Raw genomic sequence first — 24,053 nt, 5'->3', positions numbered from 1 at the left:
ACCAGCGGCAGACAGCCTGTCAGGAGCACCAGGACATTTCCCGTTGGCCTGAGCTTTGTTTAAGCCTGCGCCGTGCACGGTCAACTTGACCAGTGATAATATGATAAGCAGGAACGAGTTGATGGACCTCACCACAACGTCGCTGCTACTGTCAGCCCTATCTGTCTACAATGAGTTGCCATTGATAATGGCCATCAGTAATAATAATTATCCATTGCTGATGAGCAGTCAGTAAAGTGAAGATGAGATAGCCAGAAAGGAGTCACGTGATATTTGTTAACCGTCATTCGGGGGGGGGGGGGGGCGCAACTGCCCTTCACCTCTCACCTCATGTTTTATTAATTTAGTGAAATAATATAATGATGCTGTTACTATAAAGTTTAAAAAAAAAAGAAAAAAAAAAAAGAATTGAATTGAATTGAACATATTTTTTCAGATTTGTTGGTCAGTCACAATGTTTTGTATTTTTTTCATCTGGATAACTTTCCTTCTAGATTAATATAGTGGCCAAATTTATAACTAGTCTGGTACACAGGATTGGCCCTACAATATTGGTCTGATGTTTGTGTGAGGATGTCCTGATTGAAATACATGTATCAACACTGGGCAGCTTCGTACAGTCAGAGGTGTAGAGCTACTGCACCGCCCCGCTGCCTGCCTTCAATCTAATGGCGTGCTGGCAGAGTGAGACGTCATTGCAGTCATGCACATTAAAACAACATTAAATCAGTCTGTGTAATGCACTGTTTACATTACCATTCCCAACAAATATCAGGACATATTTTGATTGATTTTTCATGAGTTTTGTCACTAAATGAAGTTGGTGGTGTGCAGGAGCTTCAGATTTGACAAAGTAATAACTCACTGAAGCAACCATTAGCATTTTATTATGAAATGTCTGACAATCAAGTAAAACGAAGAAATAAAGAGTTTAAGAAGACTTGAGCACTTCTTCTTGACTGTGTATTGGTGAATCAGGTGAATGTCATTCACAAATTTAAATCACAGCAGCAGCTGCTTCTACATACCTTCTGGGGCAAGATGGCAGGGGAGTGTGCAGAGTCTGGAATCGTTTGTAAACTGCAATTGCTACCTCATGGTAACATACTGCAAAACAACAATCAACTAGACTGCATCCACATCCTGTTTTGTTTGGAGCTTATCCCTCCTGCTTTAACATATGTGCAGAAATCAGTACTGCACATATCCAGCTGCATTTATTCCAACAATGACGATGTGAGAGTGGCAAACATATTTCATAGCCAGTGAATTTTGGATGAATCTCCATATTTTCCATAATTTCTATAGGCCCATGCATATCCTGCATGAAGGCTTGAGAACTGTTGTGCTTAATCTGCTCTCTGTTAGCTTTTTGATGTCTTTTCTATGATTTTCCTTTTCAGTGGAAAAGGAAAATATTATGAGTTCATATACCATGTTTCTTGCTGTGGATTAAAAAATGACTGTCACCTTTTAAGCTACTTGACTTTGATGTGTGACTTTTGAATTAATGCTTTAGGAGGTAAAACCACAATTTAATCTTCCCTAAACGTATATTTTCACTTCCAACTGGTGAAAGAAAATATCAGTAATGTTTAGATTTCACTTTATTGTCTTCAATTGTGAATCCCCTCATTCATTCAATCACTCATGGTCTTATTTTCAGAGAATTATCGTTTCTTTTTTTTTTTTCACTTTCACTTTGACATTTACACATGGGCATAGTGTCAGAGTGTCGAGCAAAGCAGATACTCATTTTTAATTTATAAGTATTGGTTTGTCCAATCCATCACTTCGACCTGCAGAGCACCTTTATAATTTCATATGGAGCCGTTAGTCTTCATGCAGCCATTGTTATGTATTCATATCACCTCTGTGACACCCTGTCCTTGCCATTTGACGAGCGTCACAGACATATGTGGCATATCTGATGATAATGCCACCGTTGTCTTTACTGGCCTTTGGTTATGAGACTCCAACAGGTTTCCTCTCACTGGAGGCTCCTTTTAATGGGATCTGGTTTAAGATGTCACTAAGATGTACAACGCAAAATGGTGATAAGCTTTGACAAATGATAATTATTCCAACCTTCGTGCTTAGCCACTGACTTTGTCCCAGTAGGGAAACGTGTTTATTCCAGCATTACAGCAGAAACAGGCTTTTAGCCAGTCTGTCACTGAACTCTCCTGAGACACTGAACTCAGCAGCATGCCTTAAACACAGCTCACACCACTAAGGTTGCATTCAGTGGGCTTAATGGGCCCTTATCTGTGCTGTGTGTCCTCCATCACACCTGACTGTTGCTTCAGAGGGTTGTGTAGATGGAAAAATTGATTGAGGATTATTATATGTATGGGTGGTCACTGTAGTGCAATTTATTTTCCACTGTAGTGTAATTCATCAGACACCGGAGTGTTGTGGTGTTCTGAATGACTTTGATATAGCCCTGTACATATGGTGTATGTGCTGCGTGTGTATGCTTCCAGCTGTTTGCAGTTTAACACTACAGTACACAGTATTATACAAACACCACATGATTAGTTGAGTGAACAGTTTTCTCAAATATATTCTCTTACTTGCGTGTCTTTTGGCTCTACATGGTTCCTGTAATTGAATATTAAAGTTGTATCTGACCTAAAACAAAAAGCTATATGAAACCTGTGGTCACATTTCCTTTACGTGAGTTAACACCCTATGTTTGCCTTTCGTGTGAAGTGTAAATCTCACATGGAATAGCAGTTCCCCCAAATATAAGACGGACCCCTTTCATGTTTTAAGAATGGGACAGCACACACCTGCGAGCGCCAAGTGTCAAACTGCTCTTCAAAGAGAGTATCAGAGAAAGAGGCTTAAAGAGAAGGTGACACTCATTACAAACAGCTATGGGCAGAGGGATGGTGGGCTTTTCTTCTGATCCTGGTATTCCTGAGGCTGAGATTCTGGTGACGTGAGGCTTTTACTAACAAGGTTTTCATTTTGTGAGAATGTATTGTGGAAATGGGGCTGTGTTTATCTAATTCACAGACATACAACGACTCCAGATATGTTTTTTTTCCCTCTCAGGTAATAGGCAGACTAATGGGCTGTGACGAGAAACAAAGTATAAAGGGAAGTTCCTTCCCCTCACTCATTTGGCAAAATGCTACCTGTGCAGGAACCATTTTTATACTTTTAGGAATTTAATAATTTGAGATGCCTCAGCCGGTACTGAATTGATAAAAATGACTCTTATTTACATACTACTTAATTTCACATAATATTTATAAAGATCAGGTAATCCAGAGGTTTCTATCATTATATTAGTTATTAGTCTCTAACCAGTGAAGTGAGTGACAGCCAGTTAAATCTCACTGCCCGCTGTGGAAATAAAGATTTAGAGCTGTTAGTGCCTGCACCAAACTCAGTGAAGATTAGTAGAGTGGGGTCAATTCTCACTTGGGGAATGGTCTAGCTATAAGTAATTACAGTTTTTTGCGAGGAATGTGGAGACATTGAGGTGGGATCAGTTCAGGGATGGATACGGATATATGGATATATGTGTTCGTCTAGTGACCGGTCCTCCTCTTTGTCTTTGTCTTCCTCTTCCTCGACCTCTTCCTCTCGCTCTTGCTGCTTCCATGTTTGCAAAGATCTCACAAAAGCTCACCTGAGGTCTATATGTAATGCAAAGGCTCAGGCTGATTAGTGTTCAATTTCTGCATAAGAGTCTTCAGATGTGTATGTGGGTGGTGCCACATTCAGGTGTGTTTTGCAGTTTGCAAAACAAGTGTTTTCCCAATGATTGCAAGAATTAACTTTTGAACAAAGTGTGTAATGTAAGAAAGTGTGTAGTGTTTTTGCAAGTGTGCGTTGTAGAATTGAAAACAAAGTCTAAAGTAGAAAATGTGTTTTACTTTTGGATCCTTTGTTTAAGGAATGTTTTCAAAAGTGAAGGTATTGAAAACTGTAAGACTGACCTAACACAAATAATATTATCTCGTACAATTGGATACATCAAAGATGCGGTCCACCTGACCTTTCCATTATCTCTATCTGAGAACTTATCTGTTCACGCCACGCCCCTCTATGGCTATGTGGTGGACCTCCTGCAACTGCAGCCATGGATTCATGAAATCCACATTCTCCTTTGTTTCGCTCCTCTCAGCACCAGACAACAAAGATGTGTTTCATCCTTTGCGTTTGTTCAGTCACAGTATGCCAGTGTGCGCCCTCCAGCCTCTGCATTCTCACTGGAGATAATTGGAAAAACGACAAGGCTGTTGGAATACAGCAATAATCCATTTGTCTGCTTTGTTTAGTTCACTGTAATCGAGTGTCACTCTAAGTCGTGGATGGGCCTTCTGAGCTGTGGTTTCTTTCATCATTGTGAATGATGGGCTCAGAGCCAGGCTCACCCAGGTTGCCACGGTTAAAAACAGATATTGGTAGACACCAAAGGACATGCATTTAGTTTTTACTGCAGACAGGACAGGAGTGACACAGTGTGTGTGTGTGTGTGTGTGTGTGTGTGTGTGTGTGTGTGTGTGTGGTCCAGGTTTTACTCATGTTGTGCGGGGCTAAATCTGCTCACACAGTCGCATTAGAGGGACTTATCTTCCTTATGGAGACAAAAATAATGTTAATTATGTCATTTTTAGGGTTAGAGGGAGAAAATAGGAGTTATGGTTAAGGTGAAAGTAAGTCGCCCAGAAATTAATGTAAGTCAATGTAATGTCCTATGAAGTCATGGAGACGTGACTGCATGAATGTGTATGCACGTTTGAATCAGAGAAAACTTCTTTCTGCACCTGCAACTGTTCATACTTTAGTGGTATTTTACTGTCAAGTCAGCTACTGTTTTCTTTGTTTATTCGCAGGCCACCCTGATTATTAATAGTTGTATGTGAATGTAGGATTTTGACAGCACTGCCTTCTGCCAGTGTTTGACATATAGATCTACATGCTGTCAACCTCCTGTGATTAGCTTTCAGTCAGTTTTTTTTTTTTGCAACAAATGCCTATAATAAAAATATAATAAATAGTATAGTAAAAAAGATTTTGAGTGAAAAATTTGTGAGTGAAGTCAAGATCAGCAACCTGTATGACACTGTAGCAGAAACAAACAAAAAAAATTCTTCTATAAACCTCAGACTACAGAAATCAATGCTCATAGAACGGAATTAGATTCTTGGTCTGTCGGAGCAGCCGCTGAAAAGCCACTCTCATCTCCAGCTGTGATAAGACGACCCACATCTCAGAATCTGTGAGACCTCAGGTTTGTGCAGAACACTTACATTTACACAGCTCACACAGGATTTAGTGCAGAGAGGGTCATAGTGAAGAGTTGGACTGTTACCAGTGTAGACATGCCTGTTTTACCTGTCAGAGGCAAAAAGGCATATTTGATTTTTTTTCTTATAATTGGAGAAATATCTCTAAAGGGCAATACCCAGAAACATAATTAAGCTCAAAACCTCCTCAAGATAACAAGGTAATGAGTGTAATGACATTCGTTAAATGTTTCTTTTTTTCCCATCTCATTTTTCGCCATTAAATTAGATTCATTAGTGAGTCATACTAAAGTTTTTTAATAATGTAAACAAGGAACTGATGCAACATTGATATGGGAAAATATTCATATTTTTAGAGATGAGCAATAAAATGGAGAAAGTGAGCTTACTTTCCTTAATTGTACAGTTGTACACATTAACAGGCTTTTCTACAGTGTGAAATCTGCCTTTACCCATAGCCATTTAATGTACAAAAATGCAGTACAGCTTTTGTATGGCTATCAAAACACAGGACACAGGACAAGGTGGACAATGACTGAATATACATAGAAACTTAAACTTAAATTAATGACATTATTTAAATTTACAGTCTCATATATATAATCACCTAGTAAATGTTACTGCAACCAAGACAGACTTTTTATGAGCTGAGAGCGGACATTTGTCCCATTTGCTCAATTGAAATCATTAAGAATAGATTTGTTAAAGAGATGGAGCTGTGCATCCTGTTGTCTTTCCTAAAGGGAATGGTTTATGTGAGGTATACAGACATATGTGACGGAAATCCTGTGAGCTGATGGAAGAAAGTTTGGGAGACCCTGTATATCTGTTCTACTTGGAGAAAACTTGTGTGACTTTTTGACCTTGTGACACTAAGACAAGGTTCTTTGTTATGGCTGTTTAGTCCCACCACCGGAGACTTAACTTATCATCCTCTACGCATACGGTCTATACTATGACCTTGGTTGCTATGGGAACTGGCTAGCTGAATGCTATGTCTTCTCAGCCATCTTAGAGACAAAGAATTGCTGTGTCCCAATTCCGGGGCTGCATCCTTCGGAGGCTGCATTTGAAGATTGATTGTGTCACAGCGGCACGACTAGGCTGTCCCATTTCAAAGACTCCTTCAAACGTGGCCTTCTTTCCCGGGGAAATGGAGGCTCCAACGGGTGGATCCTTTGTGGCCCAACCTATCCCATGATTCATTGCATGTTGGTCATGAAAATAATATGGCCGCAAACGAGGCTGACAGAGAGCCAGATGATAACACTTTTAAATGTAATTATTGGGTTTCAGCTCAGTTGAACAGCTAATGCTCTAACTGTTAAAAATCCAAGAACCTTAAAAGTAAAAAAAAAAAGTTATGTATCGTTGACACCGTCTCATTTCAGTTCGGTCTCCACGGTCTACGACAGCTACAAAGGCCACGTCTTCATGGACCACTTCCTCAGAAGGATGTGGCAACTGAATTGGAACCCAGCTCATGATTTTAGAGCCCAATACTGTTTAAAGACCCGGAAAAGGAATAATAGTTAAAGAAGGAAAAGCCCCTTCACAACATATAGCATGACTATGTTTTTAAAGTGTGTAAGTCAAAGTGTGACACACCATTAATGATGACTGTGTGATGTCAGGTCCGTGGCCTTACCGTTCGATACTGGCTGATCCTCGCACTGCTCTCAGCTCTAATAACTAGCAGATGAGGATGATGGACAATGTTTGTCGGATTCTTTCAGAACATTCAAGAAATACGTTTTGCAAAATGACATTTTTTATTTGTTTATATATTCTTTTCAATTAACCTTGAATTTACCTCAGAGAATGTCCTTATTATCAATCCATTACAGTAATATACTAAAAAATAATGTCATACCCATCCGCTCCATGTTTCATTCAAGATTAAATTCTCTCAAATGAGCCGAACATGCCCTGGATGAGTAATCCATTCATAAAATGATGGTTCCCTTGGAGTCTTCCTGCTCCATTATACAAGTCTGGTGCAACAGTCTGCCACAAGGATTGAATATCAAAATTATTCGAAAGATCATAAATGCAAATAAATTTGTGGACTTTCCTCCTATAGAGTTGTACTAAAGGGCATGCCTGAAGTATATTCATGAATTCAGGTTCAACAGTCTGCATTTTCTCTGAGCTACAGTTGAGACGTCTTTGTGCGACTGCAATAAAAACAACTTAATGTTTTAAACTGATCTAAATGTAAAGTCAAGTATTTGATATTCTTAGCATCCCAATCTCCATCTGCAAATGAGTACTCCAGATCCTTCTCCCATATCTCCTAAAGAGCTTCAAATTTGAGTAGGGATAAATAATTGAATAATAAGCTGAAGCCTCATGTCCTGTACACTTGTAATTTTGGCGTATAAGTCATATTCCTGAGGTAATGTTCAGTCTGACTTTAAAATCAAATCTAAAAGATGCTTTAGTTGTAGATGTTGACAGAAATTGACTCTGGTGCAGTGAAACTCGACTGAATGAGCCAAGTTTCTCCTTCAAAAAAGATCCTCCTAGAGTTAAAACTTCTATATCAACCCAAACTTTCCAAAGAAATGGGTTTTTGTCTATCCTCAGTGCAGGTACTGGATTGTATATTAAGATGTAAATTGTTCTTAGCAGCCTTAGATACTGTATTGCAGACAGCTTGTAGGTGTTACGTAACGGGGTTAGACAAATCTAAGGATTAATTGATTGATAAAAAGGCAACAGGAGATAGAGGGCCCCATTCACATTCATACCAAGGGGGAGCCCTTTCTGGTGGAAGTGTCCATTTTGATATCTATCTTAGACCTCCTTGTCAATTTAGACCTGGATCTTCTCCAAACACAACCTTAGACATTTCCCACTCCACAACAGAAAATGTTTTAAGACCTTATGATGATGTGAATTGGCAGAGTTTGAAGTAAATAATTAAATTAGTTAAGCAATCCATTTGAAGGACATTAACCCATAATGATAATAGCGACCACAGTATCTCTTTTTTGAGAGGGGATAACATTTTTTTCTCACTATTTAGTTTATTTTCTGGGGGAAAATGATGCCCAGTTATGACAGTCCTTCTACAGTTCTTCTACAGGTCATTGAACTGACCCCACTCGAAATAAATGTTTACGACAGTACGGCTTAGACCAGTTCACTCAGTAGCTCCACAGCTTGGAAAATGAATCATTATATTCAAGAAAAGCTGGTTTTGACCTTAGTGAACCACTGCATAACCATTAAATATTTTGTGCGTATAACATTCATTTATGTACTGAATGTCCAATTGTAATACCTGAAATATTTGAGTTAGTAGCACAAGAGGTCCAGGGGCCAGATTTTGACATTTTTGAGTAGAAACACAGCTATGTTTTCCAGGAATGATAATTTAAAAACCAAAGTTATCTTGACTCAGGTGCTCCTTGCTGTTGTAAGATATGTTTTGAAAATCATTGAAAAGACCATGTTTAATGCCAGCTTCCCTAGATCTACCAATCTTTGATACATATTTAGTCTGTTTTTGCATTTTATGAATAAATCAATGTGTAATGGAACAGAAGCCACAGCATCCCTCTGACTACACTCATGTTTGGCTATATGTCTTCTCTGCATCTCTGCAGTCTATATTAGTATATATATATAGTTTTCTGAATTCCTAGGATTGATGATGTTTGGGTTTTGCCTCATAATCAGCTGATGATTTCATGCTTCAACTCTGTCCGACCTCTTTGTACTGTATGGTGTAGCTCTTCTATAACTGAAGCTTTGATCTAGCTCTTTCGTCGATCTTTTGACTGCAGGAGTCCAGGTGGAACTACCTGTTTACCTTCCTGGCGTTGCCGGCATTACTCCAGCTCTGTGTGCTGCCCTTCCTCCCGGAGAGTCCTCGCTACCTGCTGATGGAGAGGAGGGATGAGGCTGGAGCAGAAAGAGGTATTGCATACACTAAAAGAAACATGTGCCTCATCTCACTGACAAACAGGCTGCCACACTAGGCTCTTGTCTCAAATACATCTGTGCTTGTTACAGTTTAAGAGCAACAGTCACATCCACACACTTCTGGAGAGTGAAAAAAATGATTCCACAGTGGTAAGAGTGTCACTGTACCATTGCACAAACTACCATAGTATATCTGCAGGGGAATGATAGAATTGTTTAACAAGACCAGAGACTCATGACTTTCCCATTGCGGAGATTTGTGGCTCATATTGGGCATTGTTTTTCAATTCAGTAAAAAGCTAAGGATGCCGCGATCATGGAGTATTGACCACAGGTGTTTTTAAGGCGATCGGTGACTAGGAGCATTAATGCCGATTGACCGATCACATATTTTTGATGAAAATCAGCCGATCATGATCGGCGGCTGATTAATCAGGGCATCCCTAAAAAAAAAAAGGACATTGCTCAATCCTCGGAATACAATTTATTTCAAATATAATAAAAGAAAAAATTTACAGTGTCATTTTTCTGATTGCTGTCAAAATATTGCAACGTGTCTCTGTTACAATAGTATAAATTGCAGTTTAATGCCATAAAGCAGCATTAAACTTTAGTTTAATAACTTTAGCTGACTGTATTTTAAAGATGTATTTAAATTACCATGGGTATACAAGGCCCTTTAAAGATATAAGTGACTGAAATATCTGAGGTTTAATGTTTTGTATAAAAGCAGTGAAGTACAATTACAATAATAATTTTGTGTTGTATGAATATGGGACTTACTGTAAAGTCAGATTGTACACTAAAACATCCAAAGTTTTCAAACTTACGCCCCAGTTGGACTGGATTTACTGTATGTCTCTAGGGGAGGTGGGATGATTTAAATATTTCCTGTGAGGTTAGTGATTTCAATCCCATCCGGAGCATGTATCAGGGTCATTTTTCACTCCCACCTCAGTAATAATTACAACCACAAAAAAAACTGCTGTTTTTCGGTGAACTCGCTGGTCTCTCTGTAATCGAAATTCTGCCCAGAGTGACGTACTTGTATTTAAAAGTGGATCTTGAGTTCTTGTCCTTCTACTTTTTTCCCTTTTTTATTTATCAGCTCAGTGTGAAAGACTTTTGTTTGAAAATGGAGTGAGTCAGAAATGATTTTGCTGCCTATACTTCCTTACATTTTGAAAAATGGCTCAATTAAAAATATACTAAGCTGTCACTTGATGACTTTGATGGTGAAGAAAACTTAAAAACTTGATGATTGTTGGAAAACTTTTGAAGCGTCTTTTATTTTATGATTTCTAAGTGGATTTATGGATGTATGTATGTATGTATATTCTATGTACATATATGTTTCATGTCTGTTTGTTAATATTTGATGGAATTATGGCCCCAGGAAGGGAATGAGCCAAAGCAATTACGCAATGACCCATACCTTGTTTTGCCACTCCTTTTAACTCTTGACTTTGCAGCTTATTAGCCCAGCATCAATGTAACCTATGTCAATTGATTTAGGCCTGTGCTCCCAACTCTCAACTAATGTATATGCATTCTCATAAACATTTTTTAATTTCAGAGACTTTATATGAATAACCATAGTGTGATCTTGTCAAATGTTAAAAAGCGTAGACATAAAACAGCATGGGGTAGAGGCATAGCTCAAAGTGCATGTGTTAACGAAGCATGTAGAAAAATGTGATGTCAGATATGACTTTGATCAGTTTTCTCTCTGGGGTGTTTTGAGCTCTTTGATGTCATGTCCATACATTATAGATGGGTACCCTCTGAAGGATTAGTTCTTGTGTTCTATGTAGAATGGAACATCCTGTTTGTTTCTTTTGAGCTCGAAGTTCAGCGAGGTCTCAGTGTCACAGAACTTTAGATGAAGCAGTACTATTCATTCTGTCCCCATACTGATTTTAACAAATAATCTGGACGGTTGGGTTTACGTCACTTCTTTTACTTTTACCAAAAATTATATATCCAAAACACATAATACATGTAACATAGACTGGGTTGTTGACAATCAAACAGCATTAACAAAGAGAGAAAACATTCAGGGTCTGATTACAAAGCATTTAAATGTAGTTGATGAAATTGCCAGCACTGCACATGGTACAGTATGTGTGACTTTATGATAGCTCGGTGGCATCTGCTCATCTGTCTCATTCATTTGAAGATAATAACCTATTAACAATACCTGATAGAAACCTAACATGATATCAATAAGAATACATTATGCTTACACCACAGGTGTCCCCTATAGAGCAGAATCTTCTTTAAATCAGATTTTGGTTCGTACACCAGCAGGAATTAATGAGGACCAACTCCTTTTGCTTTGAATTGCTTGAGGGAAATCTCTCCATAGGAAATTGGATCAAATGTACAGTAGAGGCAGAAGTTATTTTATATCTTACAAACAAACGCAAGAGCTAAAGGATAAGTCTTAAAGAGCTCCCACTAGTTATTCTGGGCAAGAAAGGATGTTTTAGAAATCATGAAAAATGTTTTCCGACACATTTAATCTGGCATGGCATCGTCACTAAGTACATCTACAATTGAGTTACTGCATGTTTATTTTGCTTGGCAGCTCAAAAACAGCATCAGAAACATTAAATACTTTCCAGTTATGTCCCATTTATGTTGTGTTCTATTAACATGTGACCTGTTTCTGGTGATCTTATCTGGATAAGGAACATCTTATCTGGAGAGATAGATCACTTTATTAATCTCAAAGGGAACTGGCAGTGTTTCACACACCACTTCACATAAATCACAAAAACAACAAGGATGTAGCAAACAATACAATTAAAAAATATACAATTTTATAAAGATAGAAAAAAAAAAGACAAAAAAAACCCCATTGAGACTAGGTAATGTATCTAGATATAGATCACATAAATGGGGCCTTATTATCCACACTAAACTAGTGTAACCTAGCCAGCCCAATCACCACAGCCAGATGTTTCTGAAGTCTTTGCAAAGTTTAATTCGGCTTTTTTAATGCTTTTTTTCCCATTTAAGTAATCTTACTCCTTGTTTTAGACATTATAAGTCTTCCAATTCAAACTCCAAAGTCCTATTGTTGGAGTCCTAGAGGGACTGATGATGAGATGCTTGACAACTAAAGTCATGTTACTGTGATTTTGAACAAACAAGCATTTTTATTGGATGATTACTCTTTTCCTATCTTCAGACACACAGTTCAGTTTTGGATATTATGAAAGTGTTGCAGACTTTTCTTTTTCTTTATTTCTTTTTTTATGATGAATGTCTGTTATAGTGTCTCTTTGGAAACTATAATTCTAATTTTATTCATGGCTGTTAGTCGTCAAACTTTATTGTTAGAGCTGTTGGAATTCAAGGACGGTATTTGTACTTCTCTTGATGGAACACTTATTTTTAGCTCACTTTCTCTTTTTGCCATCTGTCTTTGTTCTGCTCTCACCAAATAAATAATTCCAACCTTGAGTCTGTTCAGCAAAGTAGATTCAAGAAAATGTGTTTTTTCTTCTCTTTCTTTTTAACTGGCACAAAACGATAATAAGAGACATATTACGGTATCTTTAAAGTTTATGCTGAATTTTGATTCTAGTTAATGGCAGCTGCTGTGTTGTGGTAATATAGGGTTGGAAAAACGTGTCTGGAGCTTCATGCCAGCATTAGACAAGTGGTCACAATGACTGGCCGTGTGAATAGCTCCCTGAGATTGAGATGAGAGGTTGGTTGAAGGACATCCCGCCTAAACTCCCCTCACATTTTCCTGATGACATTTTGCTGGCACGAGTCTGACCAGCGCTGCAGATCCATGTTGCTGGCTTGTGTTACAGCACTGCAGTGGGGGAAATTGTTGTCAACACACAAATCTTGAGGGGTGGCACTGCAGTGTCCAATTATCATCATATAGTGTCAGACGGGAACAGCATGTTCCCTTGCACCCCATCTTGTCTCATGTCATGTCGAATATCTGCAGCAGTCCTGCCCTCCATTTAAAGGTTACAGAGGTTGAGGATGAAACGAGTTTGTGTTCTAAAGGCTGTCAGTGTGATTGCAAAACTGCTCTTAATTTTAGTGTTGCCTCCACAATATTCAGGATTTCTGAGTTTATCTCCCTTTTTAGTTCTGAGCTTACCAATGACTACAAAGCAGACATTTACTTTTAACCATGCCACGACTAGAACTATAAACTAAAAAAATATGACGTGAAGTCTCATCTTCTCAGCACACTAATCCAATCATAAGTCATCGTGCATTACACTGTGTGCTCGCTTCTTTTGTTTTTCTCTTCTCTCTATATTTGTAGGTAGGCAGGGTATCGAGGTTACTGGTCTCTGACTTAGAGTAAGGCGTGGGATTGAATCCACAAGTTTTATTACTTTTTTGGCTGGCAGTTTCTGTACGGTTTCAAACTCCCTATGAATAAATGTTCTTTTTCTTTTTTCTTTCTCATTTATTTTGCAATCACTCCCATTTTCGCCCCATCAAATTACCCTACCATTGCTCTATGTTATCCTTTCTACATGTTTGTTGCTCTAGACATTAGCATTTCAGCCAAGCTAAACGAAATAGGCTGGAGATATTCTATATTTTTGTTATTGCTGACAAATCCCATGAAAAGACAAAAACCAACAAACAATTTTGCAATGAACATGGGCACTGCTGTTTGTTTTGATTCAATCAAACGCACCATTCAGAGCCCCAAAATGTGTATCAATCCCCAAGTGAAAATTTTCCCCAACAAATGCACTATTTAATCTTGCATGGGTAACATTTACTAAAAGCGACACTGCCAAGCTGATACAGAAAATTGCTGGAAATGACTAACCTTTTTTTCAAAAATGAAAATATACATTTGTGATAAAAGATGTACATTTATATCTTCATTGGGAACTAGTGGGTCTGTAGCTGAGTGCCACAGGCATGATATGGAAATTGATGGTTTTGGTCTAAAGACACCACCATTATCCTGTAAATTAAAGCAAAAATGCCTCCACATTAAGTGTCTAGCCAGTCACTTTCAGAGCTTCTGTCAGTGCGACAGTCAGGCTGTATGGTCCTTTAAAGGTTCTTTGTTCCGCCACATCTCTGCACCTTGTGGCACTGCGAGGGCTTAGGCTACCACAGCGACATGGAAAGGAGTCTCACAGTTCTCCTGCAGGGAAAATAAAATAGGTTTCCTCCGTGGGGACAATGTCGCTGTTCCACAGCCCATATTCTTACACACATCGATATCATGTCACACCAGTGGCATTGACAGCCCCAGTATGAGTCTGGATTAAAGCTGGTTTCCATATTTTCTGCAGGGAGAGGAAAAAGAATAGTCATTTACATCTACTAATCTATGTACTAATTACCTAGAGGTAAGATGTCGCTGATTGGTGGGGGGTAACTTTTTCAGATTACAGAAGATCACTCTAGCGAAAGGGGTGTTTTCTCTCTCCTGTCCATTGTATTATGATTTTTTTGTGCCATTTTCATTGTTGCTTGATGCTTGTAAATAAAATAAATATAAATTTAGGAAATTATAAAACTAAACCAAACATTAAGGTGAACCCTATGGTGGCCTTCAGGTAATGTAAAAATGCAAAACGCCTTCTCTTAGAACCAGTTTTTGGTTTGTCCGCTCTGGGCTACAGTAGAAACATGGCGGTGCAACATGGCGGCTGCCGTTGAAAATGACCACCTCCCTATGTAGATATGAAAGGCTCATTCTAAGCTAATGACAACACAATGATTCTTAGTTTCAAGTGATTATCCACTAATGAAAAAATAATTATAATATTATATAAAAGACTTTAGGGACGAAAACTAAGTGGATGTTTTTGCAAATGCACATCTGGTTAACCGAGCCATTTGTGTGTATTTGTGTGGTAAATGGTAACTGTGAATTGGTCACATTACATGGGTCAGCTAGCTAGCTAACACATAGCTAAGATTAGCACTTGTTCAAGCAGACGTCTGCCAAACCAAGATAACATTAGCTAAAAGTTAACGTTAACCCAGCCCAGTTTGAGAGTCCCAGGTGAACTCGGGGAAGCCGCTGCTGTAAGTGTGCGGTCAGAAGCTTCTGAGTGGACAGTGGGTCAGGAGGACACACTTTTCACCGTCACCGTCCAGGCTCTGTATGCCGCTCTTTAGTTTTAGCTATTTGCTTCCGAATACAGTGCGTAAATATCAATTAATGAGAATTTTTATTTTTAATTAGATTTTAGTACAGACACCATTCAAATCCTGTTCACAGCTTAAACAGCTGTGTTTGTACCCACACACCAAACACATGTACACACACATGTACACACACACACACACACACACGCACGCACACACACGCACACACACAGTCTTCATGCCTTACAAATGTTGCACCATGCAGCCCTAGAGACCATGGACCAGGCTTTAATTTGGCAGTTCTGTCTGTCTCCTGTATGGTAACAGTCCACAGTGTGTGCCATCCAACTCCCACATAATGACCTGTTTTCAGCAGTCCCTGTCGGTGTGAAGAGATTTGCTTTTCTGGGTCGTGTCCTTAACCTGTACCCACCTCGACTTCCCATAACACCAGGGATTCAACTTTACAGGAGAAAGGATTAAAGTGAGGAAAGAAATGTCTTAACAACCACTTATTCCCTCAGGTACATCACATTCAATTGGTCCAAGTTCAAACATTGTTCAGCTGGCCAGTGGGCAGATAACAGCTAAAAGCCTAGTTAGCTGTGCACACAAATCTAAACTGTGTGTGCATTTCTGATTTAAAGTTTTGTCGGGCCTTGTGACTGAGAGAAGAATACAACATTAGTCAATTGACAAGGTCTGTCTATCTGACTATTTATCTACTGTTTAAAGTGAATGACCTAAAAATGGATGCTATGGATTCCTGTAATTTATTTGTGTTTGTGACCAACACAATGGTTCAAGGATTATCTGCATTAAGCTGAAGGGGCAACAGTGTTATAGAACATTTCACATCCTCAAGTGACAGTGGTTGTCAGACAGAGAGGGCGAGTAATAATGTGTTGATGAATTGTGTATCCCAGAGGAACTATTTACAGTGAGAACATGACAGGACCAGAATGTAGCCTCAGGCTATGCCACAGATCATTTAGACTACAGTTCAAAGGTACCCTGTGGAATTGTCTTGTCAACAAACACAGTTACATACGTTGTTCTCATCAACACACATTGCGTGTGTTCTTGAGGGCTAACAGATGTGTGGAATGCATTTCTGTCCACAGTGAACATTTTTAAAGCCAGTTTGTCTTTCAATAATTCAAAACGTCATCAAAATGCTGCTAATTAGCAGTTTTACTAGTTAATAACCTTTAACTTGTAACAGAGCTATTTTTTTTAAATAACGAGAACATAAAAGGTGAGATTAAACGCAGCCGATATTTTACTCGCTAATGTTCTGTTTAAGAAAGATCTACATTTAAACAGGTCCAACAATTTCCTAGTGGCCTGAGGGGCGTTTTGTCGTGCACTGTGACCAGGGATTATAAAACAAGCGGGAACTAGTTGATTGACCTCTTGCATCACCTCACCTGTGTATGACGGCTACCTCACTGAACTGCTGCGGCTCGCAGTGTGTCCCCACAGTGTTGCTGCTGCGTCGCTGCTACTGGCAGTACTATCTTTCTATACTCAGTTTGCTTTTGATAATGGCCATCAATAACAATAATCATCCATAGTTGATAAGCGGAGTGAATACATGTAACCAGAAAGCAGATTTTTTGAGAGAGAAAAAGAGAGAGAGAGAGCGAGAGAGCAAGCGAGCGAGCGAGCAAGCACTGGAAAACTAGTGCCCTTCACCTAATGTTTTATTAACTTATGAACATAATATAATTTTAGCCTGCATGGGGTTTGTCCTATGACTGTATAGTGCACATGTAACCGCCACTTTCTCCTCTAATAACATGCAATTGCTAAAATGCTTTAAAACATATTTATAATAAAACATATTTTTTCTTATATTTGTTAGTCAGGCACAATTTTTTTTGTATTTTGTAATCTGGATAACTTTCCTCCCAGGTGAACACAGCGGCCAAGTCACATCAAATTACATCAACAAATAGGGTTTGCCTAAAAATTAGTACTCTGATGGTTTGGATGAGGAGGATGGCCTGAATTATTGTTTCAGTTCACATCTGTCTAAGTGGGTGTAACAAGTTGATCCAGTTGTGGGTAGGTTTCTCCGTTTGCATTGAAATGAATCCTCAAGTCCTCTGATTTCAGCATAATTGTTGTAAATATTTTCAACATAGTGTTTGTGTGTGTGTGTTTGTGTGTCAGCCTTCCAGAGGTTTTTGGGGAAGACGGATGTGTCTGAGGAGCTGGAAGAAGTCCACGCAGAGGCTCGAGCTCAGGACAACCTGCACACCGTCTCCGTGTTACAGCTGCTGAAGAGCCCGGCTGTTCGTTGGCAGCTCATCACCATCATCGTCACCATGGCGTGCTATCAGCTCTGTGGCCTCAACGCTGTAAGCTACAGCTCATATTTCACTTTTGTCTGATTTTCACTGGAATCCTGTTCCTTATTTTATCTTACAGTACACTTGATTAAAAAAAAAAAGGGGGGGGGGGGATTATTGGATTTTAAAATTTTTTTTTTTAACACCATTTCTAGTGCAAACATTGTCTGTATCAGCTAGAGAAGATGAAGGTGAAGATGCTCTGTCACACCTGCAGTTACACCTCAATTAGTTTTGGGCCTTGGTGGACAGTGCAGTGACAGGAAGGTGAAAAGTGTTTCCTCTTCTACTCGAGAGACTCAAAGAGTAATTCTTTTGCCTTCTTACCAAACCATGCAGAACATGCCCAGTTCATTGTTTCCCTGATGTTAGGAAGTGCTATCTTAATTAGGGGATCAGTGCAATATACTTGAAGCGGCATTATTTGATGTTTTTGGACACATGGGGAAAGCAAACCAAGTTGAAAACACAGAACTGGCATGTTGTTACCTTACAGAGTATTTAAGGTGAATGCGTGTTTATACATCCAGAAGGAGCAACTTTAGCATTTATCTGGAGTCGACAAATACAAGTCCAATATTCATTCTTCTTTGAGCTCTGTTTTGGTCTTCACAAACTCCTGAGAGCAATATTGCCGACTATCCATCTGTCTGGCATTTAATGCAGGGCAAGTGGTGAACAGCGTGTTTATCAGCGCCTTATCAATAAGCTGGAAAATGCTCACAATGGGTGACTCCTTTCACATCACACATGATTATTTGAGCAATTGTTCACATACATTTTCTTACATGCAGCTTTAATGTTTAGCCCGGTCAACCCCTCATTAGAGCTGCAATTTTGGTTAAGTCAAACATAACACTTATTGTTACGGTGTCGCATATAAAGCTTTGTATCAATCAACCATCATAAGGCTTTTGTTGAGACACAACTGCAGCTTCATGTAGCCTTAGTCATAATGACACATGACTCCTACTTCCTCTGTGCATTAAGATACTGTAAGTCTGTCGATATTTCTAGATATTTTAGTGTAAACAAAAGCATTTCCAACATTTCTTTAACAATCATAAGCTACTGTTTGTGGGGCTGCTGGCCACATAATACAGGGCGGGCGGTTAACTGCTTAACCGCTGGGGTGTGCTGTCCTATCGCAGTCCTGATGGTGACAAAAAAAACAAAAAAAAATATTATCACAGCCCTGCTTGCCAGTGGACCAGGTGTGGCGGCAAATTGCAAACAGTGTCCCTGGGGGCCTGGGCATCCACAGGTGTGACCCCCATATTTGTAGTTACTTAGAAGTAACGTCTCTTTTATTTGCAAAGTTTTAAATTGTATTCTGCACAAGTGAATATGTTTCCATCTGCTTTTTTGTTATAAATATATCTTTTCTTCTTAGGGTCATGCTCAAAATTACTGTGTATGAGAACCTGTGGGCATGAAAAGTCACTGTGAGTCACTATGTCCTGTGCACTTTGTAGACAGAACGAGATGTTTAACCATCCTCCACCCGCTGTGTTGCAGTGGGTAATGACTGAAATGTCTGTCTCTGGACCTATAGGTGCCAAAAATACCCCTACATGAGGTGATACGATGGAAGAAAACAGTTCAGGGAAGACAGCTAGCCAGTGAGTGGCATACGTTCAGCATGTGTTGTGCCCACACAGTTTGTCAAGGAATGTCACTTCACTTGAGATTATTACCATAACAGATGAACGGCTGCCAGGTTTTAAAAACTTTATTAAAAGAATCAACCATCTGGTTGTATAAGCAGCAAATACTACAGCATCTTGTCTATGATTGGGAAGGTTCTCTTCATCACTCACTACACCAAGCAGTGCAGTAGATAGATAGATAGATACTTTCAAATAATTCATGTGTCCATTAGCTCATTGTTGATATAAAATTAATAGTTAATAATAAATAAACAATAATAATTAGATTTGTCCACTTCCTTTGACTGAGGTGTTGTATAGCCTGATGGCAATGGGAACAAAGGATCTCCTGAACCTCTGTGTTCTGCAGCACAGTTTCAAGAGACGTTTGCTGCAGCTATAGCTGCTTCTCTTCCTGCCAGAATTTTGTGGAGAGGTTAGTTGGTATTGTCCAAGATGGCCTCCATCTTACATTGCATGTGTCTCTCCAGAACAATCCTGAGTGAGTCCAGACTCCTGCGAAGCACAGACCCAGCCTTTTTTACCAGCTTGTCCAGTTTCTTTGTGTTCCTGTCAGACATGCTGCTGCCCCAGCAGACTGCAGCATAAAAGACTACACTGGCCACCACTTACTGATAAAACATGTGCAGCATTTCACTGCATACGTCAAAGGACTAGAGACAGTAAAGGAGGAGTGGTTCAAAGGTTGTCCAGAGACCTCTCAGAGAGATTTAAAAATACCTTTCCAGTACTTGTTAAGTGAAGAACAGGACAAAAGGAGTTAATAAGAGACCCAGTCTGGATTCAGCCTCTTGCCCATAGGGGACTCACCCCAGGATCCATCTTAGAATATTTCTCTTCAGAGAGGTGAAGGAGTTTAAACTGTAGAAACCTGTATCTCACACAATCTGAAGTTAGAATTGATTTTGGTGTTTTCTCGTCTATCTTAACTTGGATCTCCACCTCCCACAGATCTTTGATTACTTCTATAGAGGTTTCTGATTCTTATTCATTTATATAAGCCGGTGAAAACACCATTATCACAGGGATATATAGTGAGGTTATCATCCAAGGTTGTATTGCTCAGTAAAGAAGGAAACTGCGGTAAACTAGACCTGATAAAATCCCTAATTTGAAAGTAAACAGTAAAATTGAGGATTGGAAAGATTATGTCTTTCTTGCAGACGAGCAAATGAGGCAAAGACACAGTCAGTATTGACGTCTCAATGCCTTTAGCCTTCCACAGTTTTTGTTGTGGTAGGTAATAGCTGGCTCTTATCTAAAGGAGAAAAAAGAGACATAGCTACATGCTCACATTTTTTAAGAATTAAATAGGAGAATATATTTTTCCCTTGGAGGGATAAAGGCAAGGCCAAGGATGATGTGAGGAGAGCAGATGGAGAGGAACTTTTAGTGAGTGAAGCCTCAATATTGACCCATGGTTGGCTCTCCTCGTTTGAGATTCAAAGGGCAGAGCCATCACTCCCCTTTGTCTTGATCTTTGTGAGAAAGTTTTGTGGATTGTTAGTGGCTTATCGTTCCAGATAAATGTTGTGATGAGGAAAAAAATGTCTTAATCAGAATCATGATACTGTACATTGAAAAATGTACACAGAGTTATTCAAGTTGACCCGACCTGCCAAGGACAGAAGGAGCGTATTCCATCTTTCAAAATCCTTCTTAACTGATTGTAGAACATTATTAAAGTTTAGGTTTAGGTAGTTTGTAGTTCAACATACATTTTATGAAATTATTTTAAATGCCTACAAGCTTTAAAGCCAGCAAGATGGCCTGAATGTCTGTAATGAAACATAGGGTGTATAAAATTGTATGTTGTTCATGCAGATTTATGTGTAAAACAGATAAAAGACGAGTGAAATTTGGTCTATTTTCTCGCAGATCTGGTATTACACCAACGGGATCCTTCGGGAAGCAGGCTTTGCCGAGAACGTCCTCCCCTACATCACACTGAGCACCGGGGCTATAGAGACATTGGCTGCCATTATCTCAGTAAGTATCGCTGCTTTAAATCAACCAAACATGTCAGATTTCGGCACAAGATAGATTTTGTTTTACCTCAGAGGTAAAACAAAAAAAAAAGGTAAACCTCTTTAAATTTTGGTCATTAAAACCCTCATCTATCTTCAAATACAAAAATCTGTAATGTTGTTGTTAAAGTTTAGTCTCCAAAAATTATCACAAATGGACCAGTTGAAAAAGCTAAGATCTGACCTTTGCAAAAAAAGACATTTTACTTCAGCTGTAAACCTGTTGGTTGGTGTCAAGGAACCTTGCAAATGAAAGCTGCTCAAACAGCAGGAGTCCTTCTCTACTCTGGCAGCTGACCTGTCACTAAATGACTGAGCAGAGAGCTCTTTGCACCACCAGTGAAGTAATTAGCTAGTGGAAGTATCTCTGTTGGCAGCTTGTTAGGCAGACACTGTAGTATTTACACCTGAGCATTATGTGATGATTGACGTGCACTGATCACTCAACACAACACACTTATAGAAATATAAAACATGCAAAACGTACATCTATTAAAGAAGCCATTTTTCTGACATATACTGTATATCCTGATGCTGAGCAGCAACATGTACCCAAGAGATGACTCCTGTTGCAGTCTGCAGATATCTTACCTTGCGCATTTTCCTCTTCTGAATTGTCAGTTAGTCACACCTAACTTGCACACAATCAGTGATGAAGCACGGGTATGATGTTGAGGTGTATTTATTTTGATTTCCATCACAGTTTCTCTTCTGTGAGATTATGGTTAATTGCAGCTTTGACATAGATTGTTAAAACACAGATTGTTAAAATGTGAGAAAGAAAAACATCAAACCCTTAACCAGGCAGACTGAGATGGTGAGATCGGAGATTCCTGCTGGATGTAGAGACTATGTGTTGTATTGACACCAAGGTACCTGAAACCTGAACTGGCTAAATGAAAAGATACAGAAGTCTGTTGAATTTGACACACCAAATTGTTTATTGGGTACAGCTCATTCTTTTGAAAGCTTAATCAGTATCGTGAGAATAAACTAAATTCCACTTGATTTAGATTTAATCGTAGGAAAGGTTGCCACTGGGTCATTCACATATAACATATGGTCATCTGTGTACAGTAACACCTGACGTTTAATCCCACCTCACCATATGCCCTATAAAAGTGGACATGTAATGCAATGCAATGGACGGTGGTTCTATTGCAACTGCAAAGAATATGGATGGCAATGGGCATCCTTGACGGTCGCCCCTTGTTCATGAAAAAAATGGTGTACATAATGAGTTGGTCCTAACACACACTTACAGAGATGAGTATAAGAGTCATCGCAGAGATCATCCAGGAGCCAGATTTATCACGAGACCCAATTTTTTGAAGGAGCTCAAAGAAATACTCCCACTCAGTTTGGTCAAAGGACCTCTCTGTGTCTAATGAGATGACTGCCTCAGGGACCAGTGTAGAGTGTGAGTTGCATTGAGGAGCCTGTGAATGTTGGAAAATGAGTAATGTGCTTTTATAAAAACCAGTTTGGTCTTTAGAAATAATAAAAGGCATAGAAAGTCTGCATTTTTTTGTGAATTATTTTTGCATCTACAATAAGAAGTGATATTAGCTGATAGGCTCCATAATCAGCAGAGTCTCTGTCCTTCTTGAGCAAAAGTGTAATAGTTGCTTATGAAGGAAAAATGGGCAGGGTACCCCTCATCAGCCCCCTGAAAAAATTCATAAGAGAATTGGAGAATGCTGTCCTGTAGTCTTGCCACCCTGGATAGAGGTAATTGCCACGTGAATCTCTTTAGATCTGTCATTGATTTAGTTCAGCAATTTCATCTGATTCAAAACAGGACACATTTAAGCTGTCTAAAAAAAATGTTATTAGCCCTTTATTTGAAGTAAATTCAGGGAAAAACATTCTAGTCTAATAGGATTCAAAGATCTTTTTAATTTCCTGTGGACTTGTTAGTTACCATGACTCTCTTTAAATTCAGGAATTAGTTGTGAAGCTGCGTCTCACTTTAGCTGATGTGCTAGTAGCCAACAGTTCTTGTGCCATACCTATATGACAGACCACAAGAAAAAAACTGTAGCTGTTCCATTTTTTTTATAGATAATAAATTCAACTTTAAGGTAACTTGCTGGTATTCCCTTTTTGAAAAAAAGCTGAATAAATAGATTTTTTGGCCATTTGTGGTCAGGGTATCGAACTGTAAATGCAAAATTCACTTATTACCCCTTAATGACATTGATCTGGCTAACATTTTAGCAAACAATTACATATTTACACATCCAACTGACACAGAGCAGCTTTAACACTGATGTTTCAGGCAACATGACCAATCAAAGTACAATATTCTCTCATCTTTAGTTTAGGTGTCCACCAACTTCTAAGAAAAAATATTCATATAGACTCTTAAGCTGCTAAATGTGTTCACCAGCCAGTCACTAACTTTGTCTTTCTGCTGTTTGTGGCTGGGCAGCATGAATTTAGTGAGTGAGCTTTCTGGCTGAAATCAGCTTCTTGCTTCTGAAACCAATGCTGATGAGAGCAGCGACAAAGAACCAAAATGGCTGTGGGTCGTAAAACCAAAACAATGAGCTGAAAGATGCAATAAAGCTCCATAGAGCTGAAGAAGAGGTGTAAGGTGATAATTCTGTCTTGATTTTTCACTATGAGGGACCCATTTCATATAACACATAGTCATATGACCAATTGTTTATCTAAACATATCAA

At 39.0% G+C, this 24,053-nt stretch overlaps 1 protein-coding gene across 4 annotated transcripts in view; it reads left to right on the top strand.

Annotated features, from left to right (window-relative positions):
• Positions 1–24,053, top strand: part of slc2a9l2 (solute carrier family 2 member 9, like 2) — a 105,981-nt gene that overhangs the window by 27,321 nt on the left and 54,607 nt on the right. For all 4 annotated transcript variants that reach the window (XM_056387005.1, XM_056387023.1, XM_056386998.1 and 1 more), the window contains 3 exons: positions 9,065–9,197; positions 17,490–17,677; positions 21,217–21,327. In XM_056387005.1, the coding sequence (XP_056242980.1) occupies positions 9,065–9,197; positions 17,490–17,677; positions 21,217–21,327 (432 nt within the window). The remainder of the gene's footprint in view (positions 1–9,064; positions 9,198–17,489; positions 17,678–21,216; positions 21,328–24,053) is intronic.

The sequence above is a fragment of the Seriola aureovittata genome, chromosome 2, assembly GCF_021018895.1.
Source record: "Seriola aureovittata isolate HTS-2021-v1 ecotype China chromosome 2, ASM2101889v1, whole genome shotgun sequence".
Taxonomy (NCBI): Eukaryota; Metazoa; Chordata; class Actinopteri; order Carangiformes; family Carangidae; genus Seriola; species Seriola aureovittata.
Note: the sequence above shows the minus strand (reverse complement) of the source record. Positions and strands in the feature narration are given on the sequence as shown.